This window comes from Mustelus asterias, chromosome 10 (assembly GCF_964213995.1).
Source record: "Mustelus asterias chromosome 10, sMusAst1.hap1.1, whole genome shotgun sequence".
Taxonomy (NCBI): Eukaryota; Metazoa; Chordata; class Chondrichthyes; order Carcharhiniformes; family Triakidae; genus Mustelus; species Mustelus asterias.
In genome coordinates, this window is record NC_135810.1 from 94,426,431 (window position 1) to 94,450,768 (window position 24,338).

At 42.2% G+C, this 24,338-nt stretch overlaps 1 protein-coding gene across 2 annotated transcripts in view; it reads left to right on the plus strand.

The window, feature by feature from the left end:
- Window positions 1-21,101, plus strand: part of LOC144499778 (protein furry homolog) — a 302,728-nt gene extending 281,627 nt beyond the window's left edge. Inside the window, exons 58-62 of one of the 2 annotated variants that reach the window (XM_078222227.1) lie at window positions 569-652; window positions 1,427-1,444; window positions 12,876-12,986; window positions 13,249-13,451; window positions 19,385-21,101. In XM_078222227.1, coding sequence (XP_078078353.1) covers window positions 569-652; window positions 1,427-1,444; window positions 12,876-12,986; window positions 13,249-13,451; window positions 19,385-19,634 — 666 coding nt within the window. In that variant the 3' untranslated portion in view covers window positions 19,635-21,101. The remainder of the gene's footprint in view (window positions 1-568; window positions 653-1,426; window positions 1,445-12,875; window positions 12,987-13,248; window positions 13,452-19,384) is intronic. The other variant, XM_078222228.1, reaches the window with a different exon arrangement.
- The last annotated feature ends 3,237 nt before the right edge of the window (window positions 21,102-24,338 follow it).

A 24,338-nucleotide genomic window follows, 5' to 3' on the forward strand; every position in this document is an offset into this window, starting at 1 on the left:
GAAGAGACTGGTCAAGCCACCAAGAGCAGATTCTCCCCATCAGAAAGGCAAGACCTTGTTTTCAGGTAACCAGCAGAATTTCTAAATAAAACAGGGAGAGAGAGAAATACATCTTTTCAGCTTGCTGTCCCTTCTAAAAACTAACCTCCAACTCAGAATTGAAAATGAAAGAGTTCCTGTCACCAGAACTGCCAACCAGTTTTCCTCCTAACAATGCAGGGTCATAAAACCAATCTCAGAAAGTACCTAAGGACATCTGGTAAACAGCTCGGCAGCAGTGAGAAACGCTGAAGCTCAGAGCTCATGATTTTTTTTTAAAAACCTGTCTTAGAAGGTACACTAACGCCACACAGATCATTGTTTTTTTCCGCCATTTAACATTCCAGAAATGAGTGCCTATTACCTGTAGTCTGAGGAATATAGGGACACATGCAGTCTGTTTATATATATATATTATTGCATTGTTCAGTTAGCTCTAGTATGCGTTTTATAAAGATGTGTGTTTAACAGAGGAAAATATATTATTTTGAAGCTAATAAAAATCTATTTGCATTTTTGTCAAAAATAGTGGTTGGCAAACTGCAAAGCATCATTTCCTGGAACTATGGGAGATACAGTGATTACAAACCAGCCGGGGGACTTGGAGGAAAAGGTAAAGCAAATCCTTTGCATATTAATAAAATTATGTTTGAACATGCTGCTATCTATAACCTATTACAATCTCCATATAGCAACTTAAAAACTTGGGAACCTGTAAACTTTTCTTTACAACTTTAACAGGTTTGAATTGGTCACCTTATTACATACACTGACTAAAAGGATTGTCAATCCTGGTGTATAGAATACCCATCCTTTTTGCATTTGAGTGATAGATTGTGAGCTAATTACTTGATGCCATTGAAACTTCTTGTATAATCGGGTAGATTTTACAATGTCCTGGCCATCACTTTAGCCTTGCACAAAGCTAGCAAACATCAAAAAAATCACAAGTGCACTCCCTGCAATTTACTGTTAATTGAAACCAGTTCTCCAGTATGGACTGACCTCCAGTAAAATGTTTGAGATCACGTTAAGCATTTATATCATAGTATCACTTAGTAACTTCCGGACTGTAGTTACTTTGTTGTGTAAAATATATATGTAGAATAATCCTTCAAAAAATCTAGAATTGATTAAATATTGTACGTACACCTCAAACTAGACAAAGTCTAATGCAAACTAAAGATATGCACTTGGATATATTTGAAATCATTCTGAATAGAAAATAACACCTTAGATTGACAGTTGTTTTCATCTTATTTCTTTCAAATATAAATACTCCTATGGTTATGCCTTGTATGGAACTGTGCACTTTAATGCATGTTTTACAATGATCTTCTATACTCTTTTCTTGGCTTTTTGCTCCTGTGACATGCTTGCTGTGTAGCAAATGGAATCCCTTGCAGTAAGTTACAATTCTTGAATATTTTCTAACTATTAAATTGTTAAATTTTGCTTACTAATGTGTATGCATCTCAAGTAGTAACGGCATTCTTTGTACTTAGGGTAGATCTAAATTGTGTCATAACTATTCCAGTTTCCAGTACTATCGCAGCTTGATTTCTTCTCAATACTTAATTATACAATCTCCCTTTTAGTCAGAATGGCAATAAATATATTGGGGAACCCTTTTGGCTATGAAGTAGAAAATGTTAGAATTCTTTCCCTATCTATTTAAATGTTAATACATTATTTCTGAGAGCAGAGTCGACCAACACCTGCTCTTCTCAAGGCAGCTCAGAGATGGCCTTATTTAGCTTTTCATAAGGAGATTAAAGGGGCATAACACCTGTATCAGATGGTTGTGCAAATGCCTGAAAAATGACTGGATGCAATTTTCAGGCTTCCTTGAGGCGCAGGATGTTGGTCCCAACAGTTGAATCTCATTGCATCTGTTTTATCCATGTTCCTGTGGTTTATAGAGTTTTCAGTGTGTTATTAAACATATTCTCGCAAATGTTCAGTTGTTTGCCACTATTGAGCATGAAGATTCAGAGGAATTTCCAATATCCATACATGCGTAGTACTTATCTGGGAATTTCAAACTTCCAATTGGCAGAAATGTGCTGCCTGGAACGCTCTGTGGATGCCTAGAACAAAGAACAAAAAACAATACAGCACAGGAACAGGCCCTTCGGCCCTCCAAGCCCGTGCCGCTCCCTGGTCCAAACTAGACCATTCTTTTGTATCCCTCCATTCCCACTCCGTTCATATGGCTATCTAGATAAGTCTTAAACGTTCCCAGTTTGTCCGCCTCCACCACCTTGCCTGGCAGTGCATTCCAGACCCCCACCACCCTCTGTGTAAAAGATGTCCTTCTGATATCTGTGTTAAACCTCCCCCCCTTCACCTTGAACCTATGACCCCTCGTGAACGTCACCACCGACCTGGGGAAAAGCTTCCCACCGTTCACGCTGTCTATGCCTTTCATAATTTTATACACCTCTATTAAGTCTCCCCTCATCCTCCGTCTTTCCAGGGAGAACAACCCCAGCTTACCCAATCTCGCCTCATAACTAAGCCCCTCCATACCAGGCAACATCCTGGTAAACCTCCTCTGTACTCTCTCCAAAGCCTCCACATCCTTCTGGTAGTGTGGCGACCAGAACTGGACGCAGTATTCCAAATGCAGCCAAACCAACGTTCTATACATCTGCAACATCAAACCCCAACTTTTATACTCTATGCCCCGTCCTATAAAGGCAAGCATGCCATATGCCTTCTTCACCGCCTTCTCCACCTGTGACGTCACCTTCAAGGATCTGTGGACTTGCACACCCAGGTCCCTCTGCGTATCTACACCCTTTATGGTTCTGCCATTTATCGTATAGCTCCTCCCTACATTATTTCTACCAAAATGCATCACTTCGCATTTATCAGGATTGAACTCCATCTGCCATTTCTTTGCCCAAATTTCCAGCCTATCTATATCCTTCTGTAGCTTCTGACAATGCTCCTCACTATCTGCAAGTCCTGCCAATTTTGTGTCGTCCGCAAACTTACTGATCACCCCAGTTACACCTTCTTCCAGATCGTTTATATAAATCACAAACAGCAGAGATCCCAATACAGAGCCCTGCGGAACACCACTAGCCACAGGCCTCCAGCTGGAAAAAGACCCTTCCACTACCACCCTCTGTCTTCTGTGACCAAGCCAGTTCTCCACCCATCTAGCCACCTCCCCCTTTATCCCATGAGATCCACCCTATTTCACCAGCAGGTTGAAAACAAGTTGGTAAATCTGGTCTAGAATACCAGGCTTCCAACACCCAATGGAAAGATGCCTTACCAGCCCCATCAGGTCCCTTACAAATTTGCCCAATTTTCAGTGGTTTGGACACCAGGCCTGAGTACCAAGAAGGCCCCATTTTCGCCAGTTGGTAGACTGCACACATAGCTTACTGATCCATCCATTTCTAATATGAGCAAGAAGAAACTCTTGGCCAGGAAACATCTCTTATGGCGCTGACTTGAGGGTCCCAGAGGACTGGAAAGTAGCTCGTGTAACACTGCGGTTTAAGAAGGGAGGGAGGCAACAGACGGGAAATGATAGGCAGGTTAGCCTGTCTTCGGTCATTGGCAAGATTATAGAGTTCATTATTAAAGATGAGATCACGGAGTACTTGGAAGTGCATGATAAAATAGGACTGAGTCAGCATGACTTCGATAAGGGGAGGTCATGTCTTACAAATCTGTTAGAGTTCTTTGAGGAGGTAACAAAGAAGTTAGATAAAGGAGAACCAGTGGACGTGGCTTATTTAGATTTCAAAAGGCCTTTGACAAGGTGCCGCATAGGAGACTGTTAAATATGTTAAGAGCCCATGGTGTTAAGGGTAGGATCCTGGCATGGATAGAGGATAGGTTGACTGGCAGAAGGCAGAGAGTGAGGATAAAGGGGTCTTTTTTCAGGATGGCAGCCAGTGACTAGTGGTGTACCTCAGGGGTCAGTGTTGGGACCACAACTTTTCACAATATACATTAACGATTTGGAAGAAGGAACTGAAGGCACTGTTGCTAAGTTTGCAAATGATACAAAGATATGTAGAGGGACAGGTAGTATTGAGGAAGCGGGGGGGCTGCAGAAGGACCTGGACAGGTTAGGAGAGTGCGCAAAGAAGTGGCTGATGGAATACAATGTGGAAAAGTGTGAGGTTATGCACTTTGGGAGGAGGAATGGAGGCATAGACTATTTTCTAAATGGGGAAATGCTTACGAAATCAGAAACACAAAGAGACTTGGGAGTTTGTTCAAGAATCTCTTCAGATTAATGTGCAGGTTCAGTTGGCAGTTAGGAAGGCAAATGCAATGTTAGCATTCATGTCAAGAGGGTTAGAATACAAGAGCAGGGATGTACTTCTGAGGCTGTATAAGGCTCTGATCAGCCCCCATTTGGAGTATTGTGAGCAGTTTTGGGCCCTGTATCTAAGGAAGGATGTGCTGGCCTTGGAAAGGGTCCAGAGGAGGTTCACAAGAATGATGCCTGGAATGAAGAGCTTGTCATATGAAGAATGGTTGAAGGTTCTGGTCTGTACTCGTTGGAGTTTAGAAAGATGAGGGGCGATCTTATTGAAACTTACAGGATACTGTGAGGCCAGGATAGAGTGGAAATGGAGAGCATATTTCTACTAGTAGGAAAAACTAGAACCTCAGGCTAAAGGGATGATCCTTTAAAACAGAGAGGAAGAGGAATTTCTTCAGCCAGAGAGTGGTGAATCTGTGGAACTCTGCCGCAGAAGGTTGTGGAGGCCAGGTCATTGAGTGTCTTTAAGACAGAGATAGATAGGTTCTTGATTAATAAGGGGATTCAGGGGTTATTGGGAAAAGGCAAGAGAATAGGGATGATAAAAATATCAGCCATGATTGAATGGTGAAGCTGATCCCTTGGGCCGAGTTGCCTAGTTCTGCTCCTGTGTCTCGTGGTCTTATGAACTTTATTTCGGGATGGGTGGAGGCACTGCCTCCAATACTCCACAGAAACTGCCTGAGAAATTCAAAATACAACATGTCTGATCTTGGTTGGTTTAAGTCCCTTCTGTTGAAAGGCCACACAAGTTTAAAAGTTTATTTATTTATTGGTGTCACTAACATTCACACTGCAATGGAGTTACTGTGAAAATCCCCTAATCTCTGTATACAGTATTCCTAGTCTCGATAAATTTACTTGAATTTCTTCTCCCCAAAATTCACCAATTTAGTTTCTCATTTCGATGGAGACCAGCTCCCCTGGTGTTCAGAATATGGGAGTTTGTGGACGACAAGACTAACCTGAACAAAGACTTCTGCAGGAGGTGTCTCCAACTTGATCTCCCCAATTCCAGCTCAGTGACTCTAAGCTGGAGAGATTCTGACACATGTGGGAGGGAGAGGAATTTGGGACAGTTTTATCCTGAATACAGTCACACCCCAGAGGAGAGAACAGGTTTAGGAAATGGAGAGTATATAACTGATAGGGAGCTGGGTAACAGGAATTTAGGGGAGATTGAGAAGGTGGGCTCCGCAGACGCTGGTTCTGCCCAGTATACTCGCTTCCTGTGAGGACAAGAAGGAACCAGACATCGTCAGGATTACTGAGATATGGCTAAAGAAAAAACAAGACTGGGAATTAAACATTGCAGAGTTAAACATAAGACATGGACGGGGGGAGGGAAGGTGGAGTAGCAGTACTTGCTCCGCATCATGTAATGGCAGTAGATGAAAGGGATGCAATTATATGCAAGACAAAAATAGAAACTATGTAGATAAAAGATGAAGGATCAATCTCATCACTTGAAGTCATCTACAAATCACCCAGAAGTGGAAGGGAGGTGGAGGAAGAAATATGCCAATAAATTAGGGAATTCATAGAATCCCTGCAATGGGGAAGGAGGCAATTTGGCCCATTGAGTCTGCACTGACCACAATCCCACCCAGGCCCTATTCCCATAACCCCACATATTTACCCTGCTAATCCCACTGACACGAGGGTCAATTTAGCATGGCCAATCAACCTAACCAGCACATCTTTGGACTGTGGGAGGAAACCAGAGCACCCGAGGAAACCCACGTAGACACGGGGAGAACATGCAAACTCCACACAGACCATGACCCGAGGCCCGAATTGAACCCAGGTCCCTGGCGCTGTGAGGCAGCAGTGCTAACCACTGCGTCACCATGCCGCCTGAATTGAGTAAAAACAAAATACCATAATAATTGTGGGGCATTCAACTGCCCTGATATTAATGGACAGAACAGGTAAGCAAAAGAAATAAGGGAGTCCTCGCTAACCCAATATGTAAAAGGCCCAACAAGGAAAGATTCGCTATTGTATCTATCTATCTGTAATGGGAAATACAGCAAGACCTGGACAACATCAAGGAGCATGACCAAAACTGGAGTCAATGGAAATTGGGGAAAACTCCCCCAAGTCTTACCTAGCACAAAAGAAGATGACTGTGATTGTTGGCAGTCAATCATCTCAGTCCCAGGGGAGCACTGCAGGATTTTTCAGCAAACTGTCTTATGCCCAATCAGCTGAAGCTGCTTCATCAATAAACTTCCCTCCAGCATAAGATCAGAAGTGAGGATGTTCGCCAATGATTGTGCCTCTCGTGGCGACTCATACTGAAGCAGTCTGTGCCCATATATAACAAGATCTATATCATAGAAATCATAGAAACCCTACAGTGCAGAAGGAGGCCATTCGGCCCATCGAGCCTGCACCGACAACAAACCCACCCAGGCCCTATCCCCAGAACCCCGCATATTTATCCTGTTAATCCCCCTGACACTAAGGGCAAATTATCATGGCCAATCCACCTAACCTGCACATCTTTGGACTGTGGGAGGAAACTGGAGCAGCCAGAGGAAACCCACACAGACATGGGGAGAATGTGCAAACTTCACACAGACAGTGACCGAAGGCCGGAATTGAACCCGGGTCCCTGGTGCTGTGAGGCAGCAGTGTTAACCACTGTGCTGCCCCAAATATATAACAAGACCTGGACAACATCTAGGCTTGGTCTCAAAAGTGGCAAGTAACATTTGCACCACACAAGTGCCAGGCAATGACCATCTCCAATAAGAGAGAATCTAACCATCATCCCTTGACATTCAATGGTATGACCATCGCTGAATCCCCCATTACCAACACCCTGGGGGTTACATAGAACAGTACAGCACAGAACAAGCCCTTCGGCCCACGATGTTGTGCCGAGCTTTATCTGAAACCAAGATCAAGCTATCCCACTCCCTATCATCCTAGTGTGCTCCATGTGCCTATCCAATAACTGCTTAAATGTTCCTAAAGTGTCTGACTCCACTATCACTGCAGGCAGTACATTCCACACCCCAACCACTCTCTGCGTAAAGAACCTACCTCTGATATCCTTCCTATATCTCCCACCACGAACCCTATAGTTATGCCCCCTTGTAATAGCTCCATCCACCCGAGGAAATAGTCTTTGAACGTTCATCTATCTATCCCCTTCATCATTTTATAAACCTCTATTCAGTCTCCCCTCAGCCTCCTCCGCTCCAGAGAGAACAGCCCTAGCTCCCTCAACCTTTCCTCATAAGACCTACCCTCCAAACCAGGCAGCATCCTGGTAAATCTCCTCTGCACTCTTTCCAGCGCTTCCACATCCTTCTTATAGTGAGGTGACCAGAACTGCACACAATATTCCAAATGTGGTCTCACCAAGGTCCTGTACAGTTGCAGCATAACCCCACGGCTCTTAAACTCCAACCCCCTGTTAATAAAAGCTAACACACTATAGGCCTTCTTCACAGCTCTATCCACTTGAGTGGCAACCTTTAGAGATCTGTGGATATGGACCCCAAGATCTCTCTGTTCCTCCACAGTCTTCAGAACCCTACCTTTGACCCTGTAATCCACATTTAAATTAGTCCTACCAAAATGAATCACCTCACATTTATCAGGGTTAAACTCCATTTGCCATTTTTCAGCCCAGCTTTGCATCCTATCTATGTCTCTTTGCAGCCTACAACAGCCCTCCACCTCATCCACTACTCCACCAATCTTGGTGTCATCAGCAAATTTACTGATCCACCCTTCAGCCCCCTCCTCTAAGTCATTAATAAAAATCACAAAGAGCAGAGGACCAAGCACTGATCCCTGTGGCACTCCGCTAGCAACCTGCCTCCAATCCGAAAATTTTCCATCGACCACCACCCTCTGTCTTCGATCAGACAGCCAGTTACCTATCCAATCGGCCAACTTTCTCTCTATCCCACACCTCCTTACTTTCATCATAAGCCGACCATGGGGGACCTTATCAAACGCCTTACTAAAATCCATGTATATGACATCAACTGCCCTACCTTCATCAACATTGATTATCATTGACCAGAAAGTGAACCAGACCAGAAACTGAACTAGAGCAGGTCAGTGGCTGGGAATTCTGCAGCGAGTAACGCATCTCCGTCTCCCCAAGGCTTGTCCACCATCTACAAGGCACAAGTCAGGGGTGTGATGAAATACTCTCCCTTTGTCTGGATGAGTGCAGTTCCATCAACATTCAAGAAGCTTGTCAACATCCTGGACAAAGCAGCCCTTTGGCACCCCATCCACCACTCCAACATCCACTCCCTCTAACACTGAAGCACAGTGGCAGCACTATGTACCATCTACAAAATGAACTGCAACAACTCACCAATGCTCCTTCAACAGCAACTTCCAAACCCACGGCCTCTACCACCCAGAAGTACAGGGGCAGCAGATGCACAGCCACACATCATCCTTACCAGGACCTATGCCAATGTTACTTCACTATTGTTAGGTCAAAATCCTGGAACACCCAAACAGTACTGTGTGTGTACCTATACCGCAGAGGCTGCAGCAGTTCAAGAAGGTGGCTCACCACCACCTTCTCAAGGGCAATTCAGGATGGCAATAAAAATGTTGGCCGAGTCAGCAACTCCAACGTCCCATAGAATAATTTTTAAAAGTAGAAGAGTGTATGATAAGAGAGAATATGGAGAGATTAGGTGAGAAGTAAAAAAAAACTAAGGAGGCAAAGAGGAACAATGAAATTATATAATCATGGATCATAAAACAAAATAGTAAAATATTTTACAGGCACATCAATAAAAAAAGGGATGTACATTGAAGGATGAGATTCATCAGCTTAACATCAGTGGAGGAAAATTAATGGAATCCCTACAAAAGGAGAGAACTGACGAACATCTAGAGATGGGAAACATAGTAATGAATAGTCAAGGACTTCAGAAGGAAAAATCTTGCATGACCAAACTTATTCAGAATGGCAGAAGGTAGGAAGCAGTGTTCCACAGGGATTAGTGCTGAGAATACTGCTGTTCACAATTTACATCAATGATTTGGACCTTCAAATCAAAAACAGTTTCTAAATTTACAGATGACACCAAGTTTGCAAAGGAGTACAGGGGTAGTCAAAACTAAGGAAGACATTAATAAACTTGCAGAATTGGTAAATAATATTCAACACAGATAAATGTGAGTTAATACATTTTGGTAAGGAAGAATACAAAGTTCAGTTATTATTTGGGAGGTGCAATTCTAAGTGAGGTGGAGAAACAAAGGGATTTCAAAATACAAATACACCACTCACTAAATGTTACAGCACAGGCCAGCAAGTCAATAAAAAAGCAAACCAAACACGAGGGGCATGATCTTTCTACTCTTCACGCCGATGGGATCTTCTGGTCCTGCCAAACAGCACACCCCCAATGCTTTTTTCCCGGTTGGGATCAATGGGAAATCCCATTGACAGCAGCGGGACCAGAAGATCCTGTTGCTGGCCAACAGACACTGCCTCCGCCACGGAGCAAAACGGGCCGGAGAATCCCGGCATAGGCTTTATTTCTAGAGCGTCAGGAGGGCAATTAGGCTAAACCTGTATTGAACCTTAGTTAATCTACACTTGTAGTACTGTGTACAGTTCTGGTCGCCAGTTCTGATTTTATACAAAGACTGTGCAGAGAGGATGATAGCAGAAATGCATGGGTATACAAATCAAGAAGTTATTGCTATTCACTTGAAAAATGAATGCTGAGGGGTAACCTAACAGAAGTCTTTAGAATTATGGAAGGTTTTTGTGATATGGATACAGAGAGAATGTTTCACTTTGTGGGGAAGAATTAGAGGCCTGTTCACCAAGAAATCGAGTTTGTGAATTCATAAGAAACTTCTTTACCCAACCATAGTGAGGGTATGGAACTCGCTATCACATGGATCGGTTGAAGTGAATAATATAAATGTGTTTAAAGGGAAGCTTAGCAAGTAGGTGAGGGAGAAGAGTTACAAGGATAGATTTGGATGAGGAAAGATGGGAGGTGCATTCAAACCAACCTGCACTGGTTCAGCTGAATGACCTGTTTCTGTGCCATTTATCCCATGTAATCCTATGTAATTGAAATATGGATTGTCTAGCCTCGGGTTTTATATAATACAAGCATACAGATTAGGGGCAGGAGTAGGCCAGTGGGCCTCTTGAGGCTGCTCCACCATTTGTTAAGACATGGCTGACCTGACTGTGGCCTGAGATCCACATTGCTGTTGAGCTCCGATAACCTTTGACTCCCTTGTTAGTCAAGAATCTATCTAACTCAGCCTTAAAAATATTCAATGACCCCGCCTTCTCTGCTCTCTAGGGAAGAGAATTCCATAAACTAACAACCCTCTGAGAGAGAAAAGTTCTCATATCTTGTCTTAAATAATAGACACCTTATTTTTAAACTGTATCCCCTAGTTCTAGTCTCTCCCATGAGCAAACATCCCCTCAGCATCCACCCTGTAAAGTCTCCTCAGGATCTTGTGTGTTTCAATAAGATCACTTCTCATTGTTCTAAACTCCAATGGGTACAGGTCCAGCCTGTCCTCATAACATAACCCAATCATCCCAGGAATCAATCAAGTGAACCTTCCCTCAACTGCTTCTCATGCAGTTATATCCTTTGATATGCAAGTAGACCATATGTAGAAACATACATAGAAAACAGGAGCAGGAGTAAGCCATTCAGCCCTTTGAGCTTGCTCCACCATTCACGATGATCATGGCTGATCACCCAACTCAATAGCCTGATCCCACACCGCCCCCCGCCGCATATCCTTTGATCCTCTTCACCCCAAGAGCTATATTTAACTCTTTCTTCAAAAGCATACAATGTTTTTGCCGTAACTGCTTTCTGTGGTAGTGAATCACACCAGCTTACCATTCTCTAGGTGAAGAAATTTCTCCTCATCTCAGTCCTAAAAGGTTTACCCTGTAACCTTAGACCAAAAGCTCTGGTTTTGGACATCCCCCCCAATCAGGAAAGGGCCCTCAGACTTTTGTATCTTTTTCCCGAAGGGAAGAAGGTGGAAGAGAGTATGTCAGGGGTGCGTGGGGTCCTTGATTATGCTGGCTGCTTTGCCGAGGCAGCAGCAAGTGTAGATAGTATCAATGGATGGGAGACTAGTTTGAGTGATGGACTGGGCTTCGTTCACGACCCATTTTAGTTTCTTGTGGTCTTGGGCATAGCAGGAGCCATACCAAACTGATACAACCAGAAAGAATGTTTTTTATGGTGCATCTGTAAAAGTTGGTGAGAGTCGTAGTGGACATGCCAAATTTCCTTAGTCTTCTGAGAAAGTAGACAATAGTGGGCTTTCTTGACTACAGCATCGGCACGGAGGGACGAGGACAGGTTATTGGTGATCTGGACACCTAAAAACTTGAAGCTCTCAACCATTTCTACTTCGTCCCCATTGATGAGGGACATGTCCTCCACTACGCTTCTGGAAGTCGATGACCATCTCCTTCATTTTGTTGACATTGAGGGAGAGATTATGGTCATCGCACCAGTTCACCAGATTCTTTATCTCTTTCCTGTACTCCGTCTCGTCATTATTTGAGATCCGAACCACTATGGTGGTGTCATCAGCAAACTTGAAAATTGAATTGGAGGGGAATTTGGCCACACAATCATAGGTGTATAAAAAGTATAAAAGGGGCTGAGGGCGTTCAGGCTGGTCGCAGAGTTTTTAAATACTGACCCTTGACTCTTAAGCAGTCCCATAGGAGATCATCCGATTCCGCAGACCAACATTGTACGACTTTTAATGGATTCTCCCATTTCAATTTTTGCTTGTAAGCTGGGAGCAGGAGCACAGTCTTGTCGTCTGATATGCCAAAGTGTGGGTGGATGCTAAAGCGGCAGGCATGTTTGATATTTGTGTAGCAATGGTCTAGGATGTTTGGGCCTCTGGGTGGAACAGGAGACATGTTGGTGGTGTCTTGGTAGGACGCTCTTGAGCTTGGCCTGATTGAAGTCCCCAACCACGATGAATAAGGCCTCAGGATGTTTCATCTCAAGGCTACTTGTGGTGGTGTATATTGTATCCAGTGCAGTCTTCACGTCTGCGTGGGATAGGATGTAAACTGCTGTCAGGATAAGAGGTGAACTCCCACAGAAGGTGGTAGGGGCAGCATTTTAGCATCAGATATTCTAGGTCTGGGGAGCAGAAACCCACCAGTATTACTATGTCTAGGTACCATGAGGTGTTGATTAGAAGGCAGACCCCACCTCCCTTAGCCTTGCCTGAGGCTGCCGTATGGTTCATTCGATGAATTGAGAACCCCTCTGGTTGGAGGGCACAGTCCAGTGAAGCAGCAGTGAGCTATGTCTCCATGAAACAGTACATAGCAGTAATGGACAACTTATGTATAAATTTCTAATTGTGTCTCGCAATGGTAATCAACTTTAGGTTGTGCATAATCTCTATTTTGTTACTTTGATTGGTGGCTAAGTATTTATTGATGAAAAAATGACCGATATTATTAATGCTTGTATTAAATTATTTTATTTACATTTTGTAGCAACTTGAGTTGTGTCAAAGACTCTACAAGCTCCACTTTCAACTGCTGCTGCTCTTCCAGTCCTACTACAAACTAATCGGACAGATTCATGTTGTCAGTTCAGTGCCAGAGGTAAAGTTTTCCTTTGTGACTGACACTAATCAATGTATTCACAAAAACATGTTTAAAATCAACTATTGTTCCATAGAATATCATATTTGAGCACGACATTCTAATACTAGCATGAAACTTTGTTGTAAACAATCTTAAACTTACAATAAATTATTTTCAGTGATGCAGACTTTATATCATAATGCAAGAGTTTGTTGGAAGGGAAATGGTTAAAATGAAAAACTGCTCTGATTATATTGTGTTACTAAAATTTGTTTACTAGTTACTGAATATGTCAAAAGAACTGAATGACCTGAGGGATAACCTTAAGGAAGCTTCAGCTTTAATAGCAGTTGAACCTTTCAAAGATGAATTCAGTTCACATGGCCTTACATTAACCTCCTCCGAAACTGCTGTTCAGACTATGCTGGAGTGCCTGAAGAACAGGGATCTCATAACTGCCCTGAGGCAAATCAGGGATTGCAGGTTAGACTTTGGATATATTGTTCATATTTTGTAAATTTTTTTAATATTGTATAATAGCCCTATTTCTCAATTGCTTTCTCAATTAATATTAAGGGAATTTTAATGAAAAATACATCATTCTTTTGTTACTATTACTTTGACAGTTTTATGTTCTAAATATTGGTGGACTGTAGGCTATCAATGATACTCTGAAATTTTTAACTTACAACTACCAAACTATAATAAATACTATTGCTTTTCCAAATTTATGCCAATTCATTACTAATCCTACTTGATCCTACTAAATACCCTAACACTAGCACAGTGGTATATGCTAATTGTAAGGGTGAGCATTAACAATCAAATCAGTGAATGGTACACGGTTTAAATGGGATTCAAAATTGTCTCCATTAACATGCAGTGTTGAGGCCACTATGTGATAAGTTTTGACCTTGGGATATCTCACTAATATATAACTCAAAATACTGCACCTACAGACAATGGTCATGCTGATAGTCCCATAGGCCATTGATCTAGTCAGGAGAATTATTTCTATCGGATATTCTACTTTTGGGAGACGACTTCACTATCATCAAAGTTGAGGTGGTAGTGTACAAAAACACTTTGCTAGAGTTAATCAACATGTACATCCCGGCTTTAAAGAACATGCAGCTGACTGTATGCCACATCTCCCACTACTGCCAGCAACGTCCTTGCCTGTCCCTCAAGGCGGTGACCTCAACTGCATCATTAATGAGGCTGGACAATCTGGAAGGGCCAACAACAAACTGAATGCAAGTAAAAATTCCCGATGAAAGTGGAAAAGGATACCAAGCTGCACAATGTTTTCAGAAACCCTGCAGATAGGGTGGCACGTAGGTACACCTGGGCAAAGGCAGACAGGTCCAGCCCTTCCAAGATAGACCTCCGGTTCAAGTCCCAAACACTCGTATCAGATCCACCAATTTCAAGTCAGTCTTCCCTGACCACTGCTTCCTACTAGACGGCTGTTGCCTGTAGGGAGACCATAGAAGCTGAACATGAAACTGTTGACCCTAGAAAACATAGAGGAACTCACTAAGTTCCTGATGTACAGATGGAAAGTGATCTTCATCCTCAAAGTTTTATGTTCAGAGGTGAGAGAGACAGAGGAAAATGTCTCAACTTCAGAAAAGCATGCAGAATGTGCTTTTGTTACAGTTAATGAGGCCCAATGTCAGGGAGGATCTTCAAGAGATGAAGAGACAGCAGCATTGGTCTTTTCCTCAAAATCCTCCCAGATCATTATCTGCTCCAGAGTCCAATCCATGTAGCAGGATGAGAAATGCTCACATTTCTTCTTCAAAAAGATACACAGAAAGAGCTCTATCATTACAGCTTGAAAGATGAAGATGACTCAGTTGCATTCCGATATACTCAGGATCAGCAAATCTTTTTATGCTGATGTATGGCATGAAAGCAATAGACCGCAAGGCCTCTCAGTTCTCTGTCATAAAGGTCTTAAACAGCAGTAAGCAGGAAAGTCTGGACAAACAACTAATTCTGGATGGGCTGATAAAAGCCATCAGATGCTTTGAGATGAGTAAAATCCAAGAAGCAACAGTTTATCATAGAATCATAGAAACCCTACAGTACAGAAAGAGGCCATTCGGCCCATCGAGTCTGCACCGACCACAATCCCACCCAGGCCCTACCCCCATATCCCTACATATTTTATCCACTAATCCCTCTAATCTACGCATCCCAGGACACTAAGGGGCAATTTTAGCACGGCCAATCAACCTAACCCGCACATCTTTGGACTGTGGGAGGAAACCGGAGCACCCGGAGGAAACCCACGCAGACACGAGGAGAATGTGCAAACTCCACACAGACAGTGACCCAAGCCGGGAATCGAACCCAGGTCCCTGGAGCTGTGAAGCAGCAGTGCTAACCACTGTGCTACCGTGCCGCCCGACTGTGCTACCGTGCCGCCCGGTGGAGTCTTATTCAGCTGTGGGACTGTATCAGTCCAGAGGTTGGAAGTGTGCAAGAGTAAGCTTCTGGCCAACAGCATGTCAGTGTCCATGAGAAAGACATGATCACCCATATCTACAAACAGAAGGGAAAGAGGAAGGAAATCAGAAATTGACAGTCATTTCACAGTTTAATGTCGACTGTCCAAGGTCATTTCCAATCAGGTCAATTCTGCTTCAGAATTGTTGATCCACATGGGCCAGCTTTGTGCTATATCCAAAGACGTCAACTAGCCTCATTCTACTCAGGGATGCAATTACCAAAGCACAGGACAGGAAGGACAGCTGTCCAATCAGCTTGAAGCAGGAGTTGAATTTTGCAGATTATTACATACCTACATGATGGATGTGCTCTCCAAAATAGAATTTGGGGAGGGAACCCACAATTGGATCCAGCTGATCAACAGAAACACGAGTAGCGTAGTTTTCATCAATGAGAAGGTATCAATAAAACTTTCCAATAAAATCCAGATTCAGTCAAGGCTGTCCTCCTTCCTCTATCTTGCTAACTTCTAGACCAAAAAGAGTGATGAGGATGTGGAATTTGCGATCACAGGAAGCAAATAGCGTAGATTAATTTAAGGGGAGCTAGACAAGTATTTGAGGGAGAAGGAACTAGAGAGTTAACTTGATAGATTTAGATTAGAAAATATGGGAGAATTGTCGAGTGAAACACAAGAGTTGAGCCAAGCGGCCTGTTTCTGTGCTGTATACCCTAAATATCAATGGTTCCCAAAGGGTGGGGCGAGCCACACTGGTGCGGCGAGAGGATGGCAAGTGTGGCGGGAAGATTCAAGGACAATCAAAGAAACATTTAAACATGAATTAGATATTTTTCCAAAGTGATTGTTTTATACTTTCTCGATGTCCCATGATCATATTATAAAGTAGTTGTGTTCTATGTTATGAATCAAGCACTGCTAGGAGTTGTTTTTGAATGCATTTCTTATCAATAATAAATTCGGTGTGGCGCGAGCAAATTTTAATTCTGAAAGTACAGCCCAGTGAAAAAAGTTTGGAAACCACTGCCCTATATAATCCTATACATGCTGTATCGAATGTTTGCAGAGTCCATGAGGAAGAATATGAAGTGAGGTGACAATCCCAGCAGCAGATACAACCAGCTCAAAGCCTTCCTGTACATGGATGACGTTGCCTTCTTTTGCTCAGATCTGCAATCAGTTCACAGATTGAGCATTTGTGACCAGTTCAAACTGACCTTGGGAGCCAAAATAAATCATAACAGGAGTAATGCAATGTTCTTTGGGAACTAGGTTGACTGATCTTTTGTCCACTTCCTCAAGTCAGACCACCAGTAGATGCCAGAAATATTGCTTAGAAGGAGTGGGCTGCACAACTTCAAAAACTGGGAGGAGTATACAGCCAAGGTGAAACAGAAATGGGGCATGCGGGAAAGATACTCCCTCTTCAAAATGGATCAAAACCTGATCAAGTCAAAGTACTCTTGGTGTTGCTGGATGCAGGTTTGGCCTGTATCCTGCTCCTGCCCCACGGTGGTCACCTGAGCCAACCCCACTTACCTGGAGGACAGAAATGAATTGTGTTCACAGGGACATATCTCTAGATAGAAGGGAGAAATGTTTGCAATGCCATCCTTGTCCTGATGCATCATATTGTACGAATACCCTCAGTACGCAACACAAGGGCAGAATTTTGTAGGCTTCTGAACAGTGCTGTTAAGCTCAAATGGGAGCCGAAGCAAACAATCAGTCAGTACAAACTTTATATTAAAAGTGGCCTTTTCATCTGGCCACCATTGTGGGTGGGATTGTTAGTAGAGAGCAGGTGGGTAATTGGAACACTCACACAAGGCAGCTTGTAGCTGCAGCTCCACCAGGCAGATAAGAAGCACATCCACCCTCCCCTCCACCCCAGTCTGCCCTACCACCTGTTCCCTGTGGAAATGTTTGCTCGGAAAAGCACCTTTGACAAGTACCTAAGGCAGTGGTCCACACTGCAGGAGTATGTTACGCAAATGAGTAGGTTACGCATGTTGGATGGGTCCTTGAGCAATCTATCAAAGTCACTTGGCAGAATTGATTTATTCATATCCTTTAGGAAACAAAATCTGCCATCTTTACCTGGTATGGCCTTTATGGAGCTCTAGATCCACAGCAATGTGGTTGACTCTTAAATGCCCTCTGAAATGGCTGAGCAAGCCACTCAGTTGTATCAAACTGCTAAATTCTCTAAAAGAAATTAAACCGGACAGACCACCTGGCAACGACCTGGGCACCAAGAGCAGCAAATTCAATCCTGATGCCAAAATTCCTCCTTACTAACATTAGGTGCTAGTGCCAGAATTGGGAGGGCTGTCTCGCAGACTAGTCAAGCAACAGACTGACATATCATACACAGAATAATAGCTTACATTTCATGTCCCGCACACCACCATCACTATCCCTGAGTATGTCCTATACCACCGGTGGCACAGTGGTATACAGTCGGGATGGAGTTGCCCTGGGAGTCATCAATATTGGCTCCAGAGCCCATGAATCTCATGACATCAGATCAAACATAGGCAATAAAACCGGCTGATTGCTGGGTACTGCTCCCCCTTGCATCACCCCAAACTCCCTCCCCATAGTTGATTAATTGGTACTCCGCCATACTGAACACTACTTGGAGGAAATACTGAGCATGGCAAGCATGCGAAATATACTCTGGGTGGGGGACTTAAATGTTCATCTTCAAGAGTGACTCAGTAACACCACAACTGACCAAGCTGACCAAGTCCTATAGGACGTAGCTCCGAGACTCAGTTTGCAGCAGACGGTCAGGGAAACACATACTTGACCTCATCCTCACCAACCTGTCTGTTGCAGATGCATCAGTCCATGAAAATATCGGGGGGAGTGACCGCCACCCTCTTTGTGGAGACAAAGGATACCCTCAATCACATTTTGTAGCACTACCACCGTGCTAAAGAGATAGGTACCAAAAGATCTAGCAACTCAAGACTGTGCAACATGAGGAGCTGTGGGCCATCAGCAGAATTGTACTCAACCACAATCAGTAATGTCATGGCCTGTCATATCCACCATTACCACCAAGCCAGGGGATTAACCCTGGTTCAATGAAGAGTGCACAAGGATATACCAGGAGTAGCACCTACAAATAAGTTATCAACCCAATGAAGCTACAACACAGGACTATTTGCTTGCTCAACAGCATAGGCAGCAACAATAGACAGAGTAAAGTGATTCCACAACCAACGGATCAGATCCAAGCTCTGCAGTCCTGCCACTTCCAGTTGTCAATGGTGGAGGACAATTAAATAACTCACTGGCGAAGGAGGCACTACAAATATCCCCATCTTCAGTGATGGGGAAGCTTGGCACAAATTGGAATTGTGTACAAATTTTATGGATAAATTACACTTTTTCAAATAAAAGTATTAACTGTAAGTGTCCTCGTAGATGGTCCATTTTAACATCTGGCTGTATCCTGACTTGGAGTCTGTGAGGCAAATTGTACATAAGTAAAATGAGCTTAATAAAATAGCTTCATGGTATCCACTATTAAGTCATGCAGCACTTGGTACAAAGCTTCATTATGGACTAAAGGGAAATGAAAAAGAAACGCAAGATGATCAGAAATAGTTTCAAAATCTACTTCCATAAACGGCACACTTAAGAATAATGGGTCCCTATTTTATACTGTGGAGTAGATAACCATACATTACACCCAATGGAACCAAATTTTCTTGCAATTAATCACAAACTGACTGACACCTTTAGTGCCTGTACATGAACCAACTGGAAAATTGGATGTTAAATGGTGAAAGTAAGGTGGTATTGATCTGACCATTTTCATCACTTCATACCTATTCATTTTCTGTAATTAATCAACAAATCAATGCAAAAATGCTCTACGATTTAGTATTTGATACATTAACTCTCTTTAATATTGTTACAGGACCATTTGGCCCAATGATATATTTGGTAGTAATGTGGAGGATGAGGTCCAGACACTACTAAATATTTACTTCAGACACCAAACGTTGGGACAAACAGGCACATTTGCACTGCTCGGCTCCAATCATGATTTATCAGAAATCAGTTCAAAGCTGATGGAGCTGAATGGAGAGATTCAGGATATGATTCAGAAGGCTCAGAGTTATCGTGTCATCAGTACTTATCTTCCAGACACCAGCACTAGTCTCTGACAGGAGTGTTCTGTCTCCCTTTTGTTTACGACTGGAAATGCTGCAATGCTGGTCTGATGTCCTTCAGTATCTTTTCAATCTTAGAAAAACTTGGCCAGGCTGTTCTCACATTTGTGACACTTAACAGTTTCAGTAAATTTAAGTGGCAAGATATAAAAATGTGTAGCAATATCAAAAGATCAAAAGTAAAAATACCCAGTTGAATATAAAAATAGCTAATTTTCAAAGCACACATCTATTCTTATTTTGGGTAATTATAATAAGCTGACAAAATACAAGTTCACACATTAACTGAGGATACCAAAGGTCATCAAACATTCAAGTTATTCTTCCTGAAGAACTATTTTGACAAAGATGTAATTTTACTTTAAGATGTTGATAACTGATGCCATTGCCACAGAATGGTTGCAAATTGTATGCTAAAGTGTGTGGTTTGTGACTACTGGCTTAATAAATGACCTAATAGCAGGCAACATGAAGCTGTATGCAATGCACAAGGAAGCAGTTTTGTTAAGCTGAAAGCCTGTGTTTCAATCTTTTTAAATGCTAAAAAACGTTATTGTATGCCTAGAACAGAGCATCGTTACTATATCAGTACTTGTTCACACTGAGCTGCTATAAAAGCACATTTTTGTTAGAAAAAAATGGCACTTAGTTCTTGTCTAAGGTGTTTGACTGGGCCATACATTGGGATTTGTACTGTACTTGAAATATCGTGAACAGTTCAGATGAGAAATGTTTGGGTGTTGGCTGCTTTTTCTATTAGATGGAAGTTATTATGGACTTAGAGTGCTGCTTTTAATCGTTTTGTAGATGAGGCTAAGATTTTCACATCCAATTAGTTAATGTCTGCTGATCTGTCAAGCATGCCCATTTAAATGTAAAATATAAATTCTATTGAAATGTTATTTGAAAATCAGCCGATGCTTCAACTTTCTAAATTCAGCCACATAGCTCTGAATTTGTAATGTGTGGGGGGGTCTGCTTATGCTGAAATTCTTCCTCATTTTTGAGACACTCATTCAGGAGCTATCTAATTAAGTTTGCATGTAAAAAAATCTCTGCACATTTAATGGCATCTCTAGAATTATCTATATAACTTATTTACCTTGTAAATAATTTTACAGCTACTGTGAAGTATTTCAGATTTGTTTGGTTCTGTATATTCATGGACAGTGTACAACTGCAATATATCATAACTATGTTTAGTGATGTTATTCCTTGTGGAAATGTGAGCTTTTATTTAATATTTTCCATTGCACTTACTACACTTCAAGTGTATCAAAACTACCAGTAAAAATGTGGTAGGTTGTGAATTTGGCTGCTTCTCTATTATACCTTATTGAAACTCAGCTTCTTAAAATGGGTGGGATATAACTGAATGGTACAGGATTCTATGAACTGTAAGTGGAAGAAAATCAGGCTGTAATTCTCCCAAACTGGCCTCTATTAAACTTTGTGCATTGAGTTCTTTTTTGTGAAGTGGTTGTGATTTCAATGCGTTATTCCTCAAAATTATGATTCACAAATCAGTTTAAATACTGCATTTCAAATTAGGTCACAGACAGACACAAAAGTTGGAAAATAATTCTTGAAGTTTCAGAAATGAAATAAGCTAGGCAATGATAGAGATCATCTTAGTCTCAGGACATTGTTGCATAAATTCCTCAAGGTGGTGTCCTAAGCACAATCATTTTCAGCTGCTTCATCAATGACCTTCCCTCTATCATATCACAAGGTCAGAAGTGGGATGTTTGCACAATTCACAGCACCTCATACTGAAATAGTCCATACACAGCATACAAATATACGAATGAACAAAGAACTGGAGTAGGCCATTTACCCTCTCAAGCCTGCTCCACCATTTAACAAGATCATGATTGATACATTATTAACCTCAAATCTCATCCCAATAACCCATTTGCTTCCAAAGAATCTATCCTCCTCTACCTTAAACATATTCAAAGACTCTACTTCCATCAGCTTCCTACAAAGAGTTCCGAAGACTCACTACCCTCAAAAAGCTTTGCCTCAATTTCATTTTAATAACCACGCCTTATTTTTAAACAGTGACCCTAGTTCTAGATTCTCCCATAAGGGGAAACATCCTCTTCCCATCCATCCTATGGAGACCTCTCAGGATCTTAAAGGTTTCAATCAAGTCACCTCTTACTCACCAACAGATACTAAAACTTAGCCTATCTAACCTTTCCTCACAAGACAACTATCCTATTATTAGTCTGGTGTATGTTCTCTGAACTGTTTCCAACTTAAAATCCTTCCATGAGACCAATACTGTACACAGTACACCAGATGTCGTCTCACTAGTGCTCTGCATACTCCTTGCAATAAATTGTAACCTTCCAACAACTCACTTACTGTACCTGTATATTACCCCTCTGATTCATGCACTAAGACACCCAGATCCTTCTGCATCCTCACTAGATATATGTTTCTATTCTCCTTGCCAAAATGGATAATTTCACATCCTATCTTGGGTCATCAACAAATTTGGCAACCATCCAAAATCATTTATATAAATTGTAAACAGTCGAGGTCCCAGCATGGATTCCTGTGGCACATCACTTGCTACATCTTGCCAGCCTGAACTCATTTATGTCTGCTCTGCTTCTTGTTATCCAGCCATTCTATCCACGTCAATACATTATCCTCAATCCCATGAGCTTTTATTTCATAATAACCCAATGCCTTCTGGAAATCCAAGTATCTATACACAGGTTCCTCTTTATCCACAGCATGTAACTTCCTCAAAGAATTGGGCAACATTCAGGCTTGGGCTGTTAAATGGCAAGTAACATTTGTACCACAAGCTGCAACTCAAAAGAAGCAGCCACCTACAGTCAGGCAAGGGAGAGAGCAAGCACCTCCATTTTGAGACATCCTTTCCCAATTGTTAAATTTGGAATGCTTAACAGCTAGATCAGGGGTAGCCATTTCACAAGCAGTCAGTAACTGAAGTTGACAAGTGTCTTAGGCTGCCTGGCATTGGTGCCACCACTCCTACCAAAGGTCATAAATCTGCCTCTGGCATTGGGCCTTGTGTCTTGTGTCTTGTGTCTTGATTACCTGCCATTTGCAGTCAGGTAACCCTGAAAAAGGTCAATCCAGCCTTAGCCCAGGTGGCAGGATGGTGCTGGAAAGCTGGACACTGGCTGGTGACAAGTTCTCACACCTTGTGGGACAGAAATTTCTTCCCCAGACATCATTAACAAGAGGCTTTAAGAGGTAGAGTTCAAGCAAATCAAGGCTAAAGAAGAGTATAGTGTTCAAAAATCAAGGCAAAGAGCTTATATAATAGGACATGAACAAAAATGCAAAAAGGGAATTATAAATGCTATGACTGAATGCATAAAGTATTCACAAGAGAAGTCATTGCACAGATGAAAGGTGCTTAATCTGGTAAGCACAACTGAGATGTGGGTTCAGCGTGACCAAGTTAATACTATTTTGGGATCCTTGACTCAGAAACAAAATGACTGAATGGAAAAAGGTTATTGGGTAGCCCTGATAAAGTTAGAGAAACAGTAGAGAAAGGATCCTAGCCCAGAAAAATAAAGATGTAGAATCAGTACACATGGGAGCTAAGAAACAAAGGGCAGGAGACCAGTGGAATTAGTTTATAGGCCCCAGAACAATTGTGGAAAGTAAACCATGAACATGATAATGCAGTAATCATGGGGAACTTTAATCTTCTAGCCTTGGTAAACCAAATTGGCAAAGGTTGTTTGAATCATGCAACCAGTTTTGAGAATGTCCAGTATCTAATAAGGGAACAGGGTACTTTGTAAATGTGGTGCTCAATCTTGTACAAAAGATTTTGTTGGAGAGGATCATAGAGTGATGCAAATAAATCCTAATCTTGTATTGAAACAAAGCACAATGAGGGGAAAGCTGATTAAAGAGGTATGACAGTGGATTAGTTTATGGCCGAGGTTGGAACAGGGTGTTGCATAGATTGAAAATGACCCTTGTTCCAATAACAGAGTGGCAGGATGGGGTGTTGCAAGGATCAGTTTGAGTCTCAACTATTTACAATCTATATCAAATGATTAGATGAGGGGACCAAATATAAACTGCTGTGGGAGAAAGTAAGCTCTGCAGAGAATGAAAAGGATGCAAAGGGATTATGCAGGTGCAGTAATTGGGCAAGATGACTGACATTATAATGTGGGAAGCACTACCCACTTGGTCTGAAGAATGGACAAATCAGAACAGAACACAAGTCAGTAAAGGTGCCAGAGGAGCTTTGGGTCCTTGTATACAAGTTCAACATGTACAGGGAGAAATTTGAAGACAAATTTGCCTTAGTGTTTTGGCAAGACCACATTTGGAGTCCAGTCTCCTTAGTGGTTCAAAGTTCTTAGATGTGGAGATTGTTGCAAGAGAAGTGATGGAGTAGGATGGGCTATATTCTCTGGCATTTGGTAGAATGAGGAGTGATCTCATTTGAACAAAAAACTACTGAGAATGTTGAGTAGGAGGAATATGATACTAATCTGGATTAGACCCAGTGTTCCTTGATTAGATCCCTATTTTAGGTATATCACAACTTCATTCTATTTGTACATACCTCCTGCAAGAGCTGCCACTGACCAAGTTACAGAACCCATGATAAAGTGCTGGTTCATTTGGATCACAAAAACCAGTACTGTCTCCACAACCCCATCTAAATGCTCAAACACT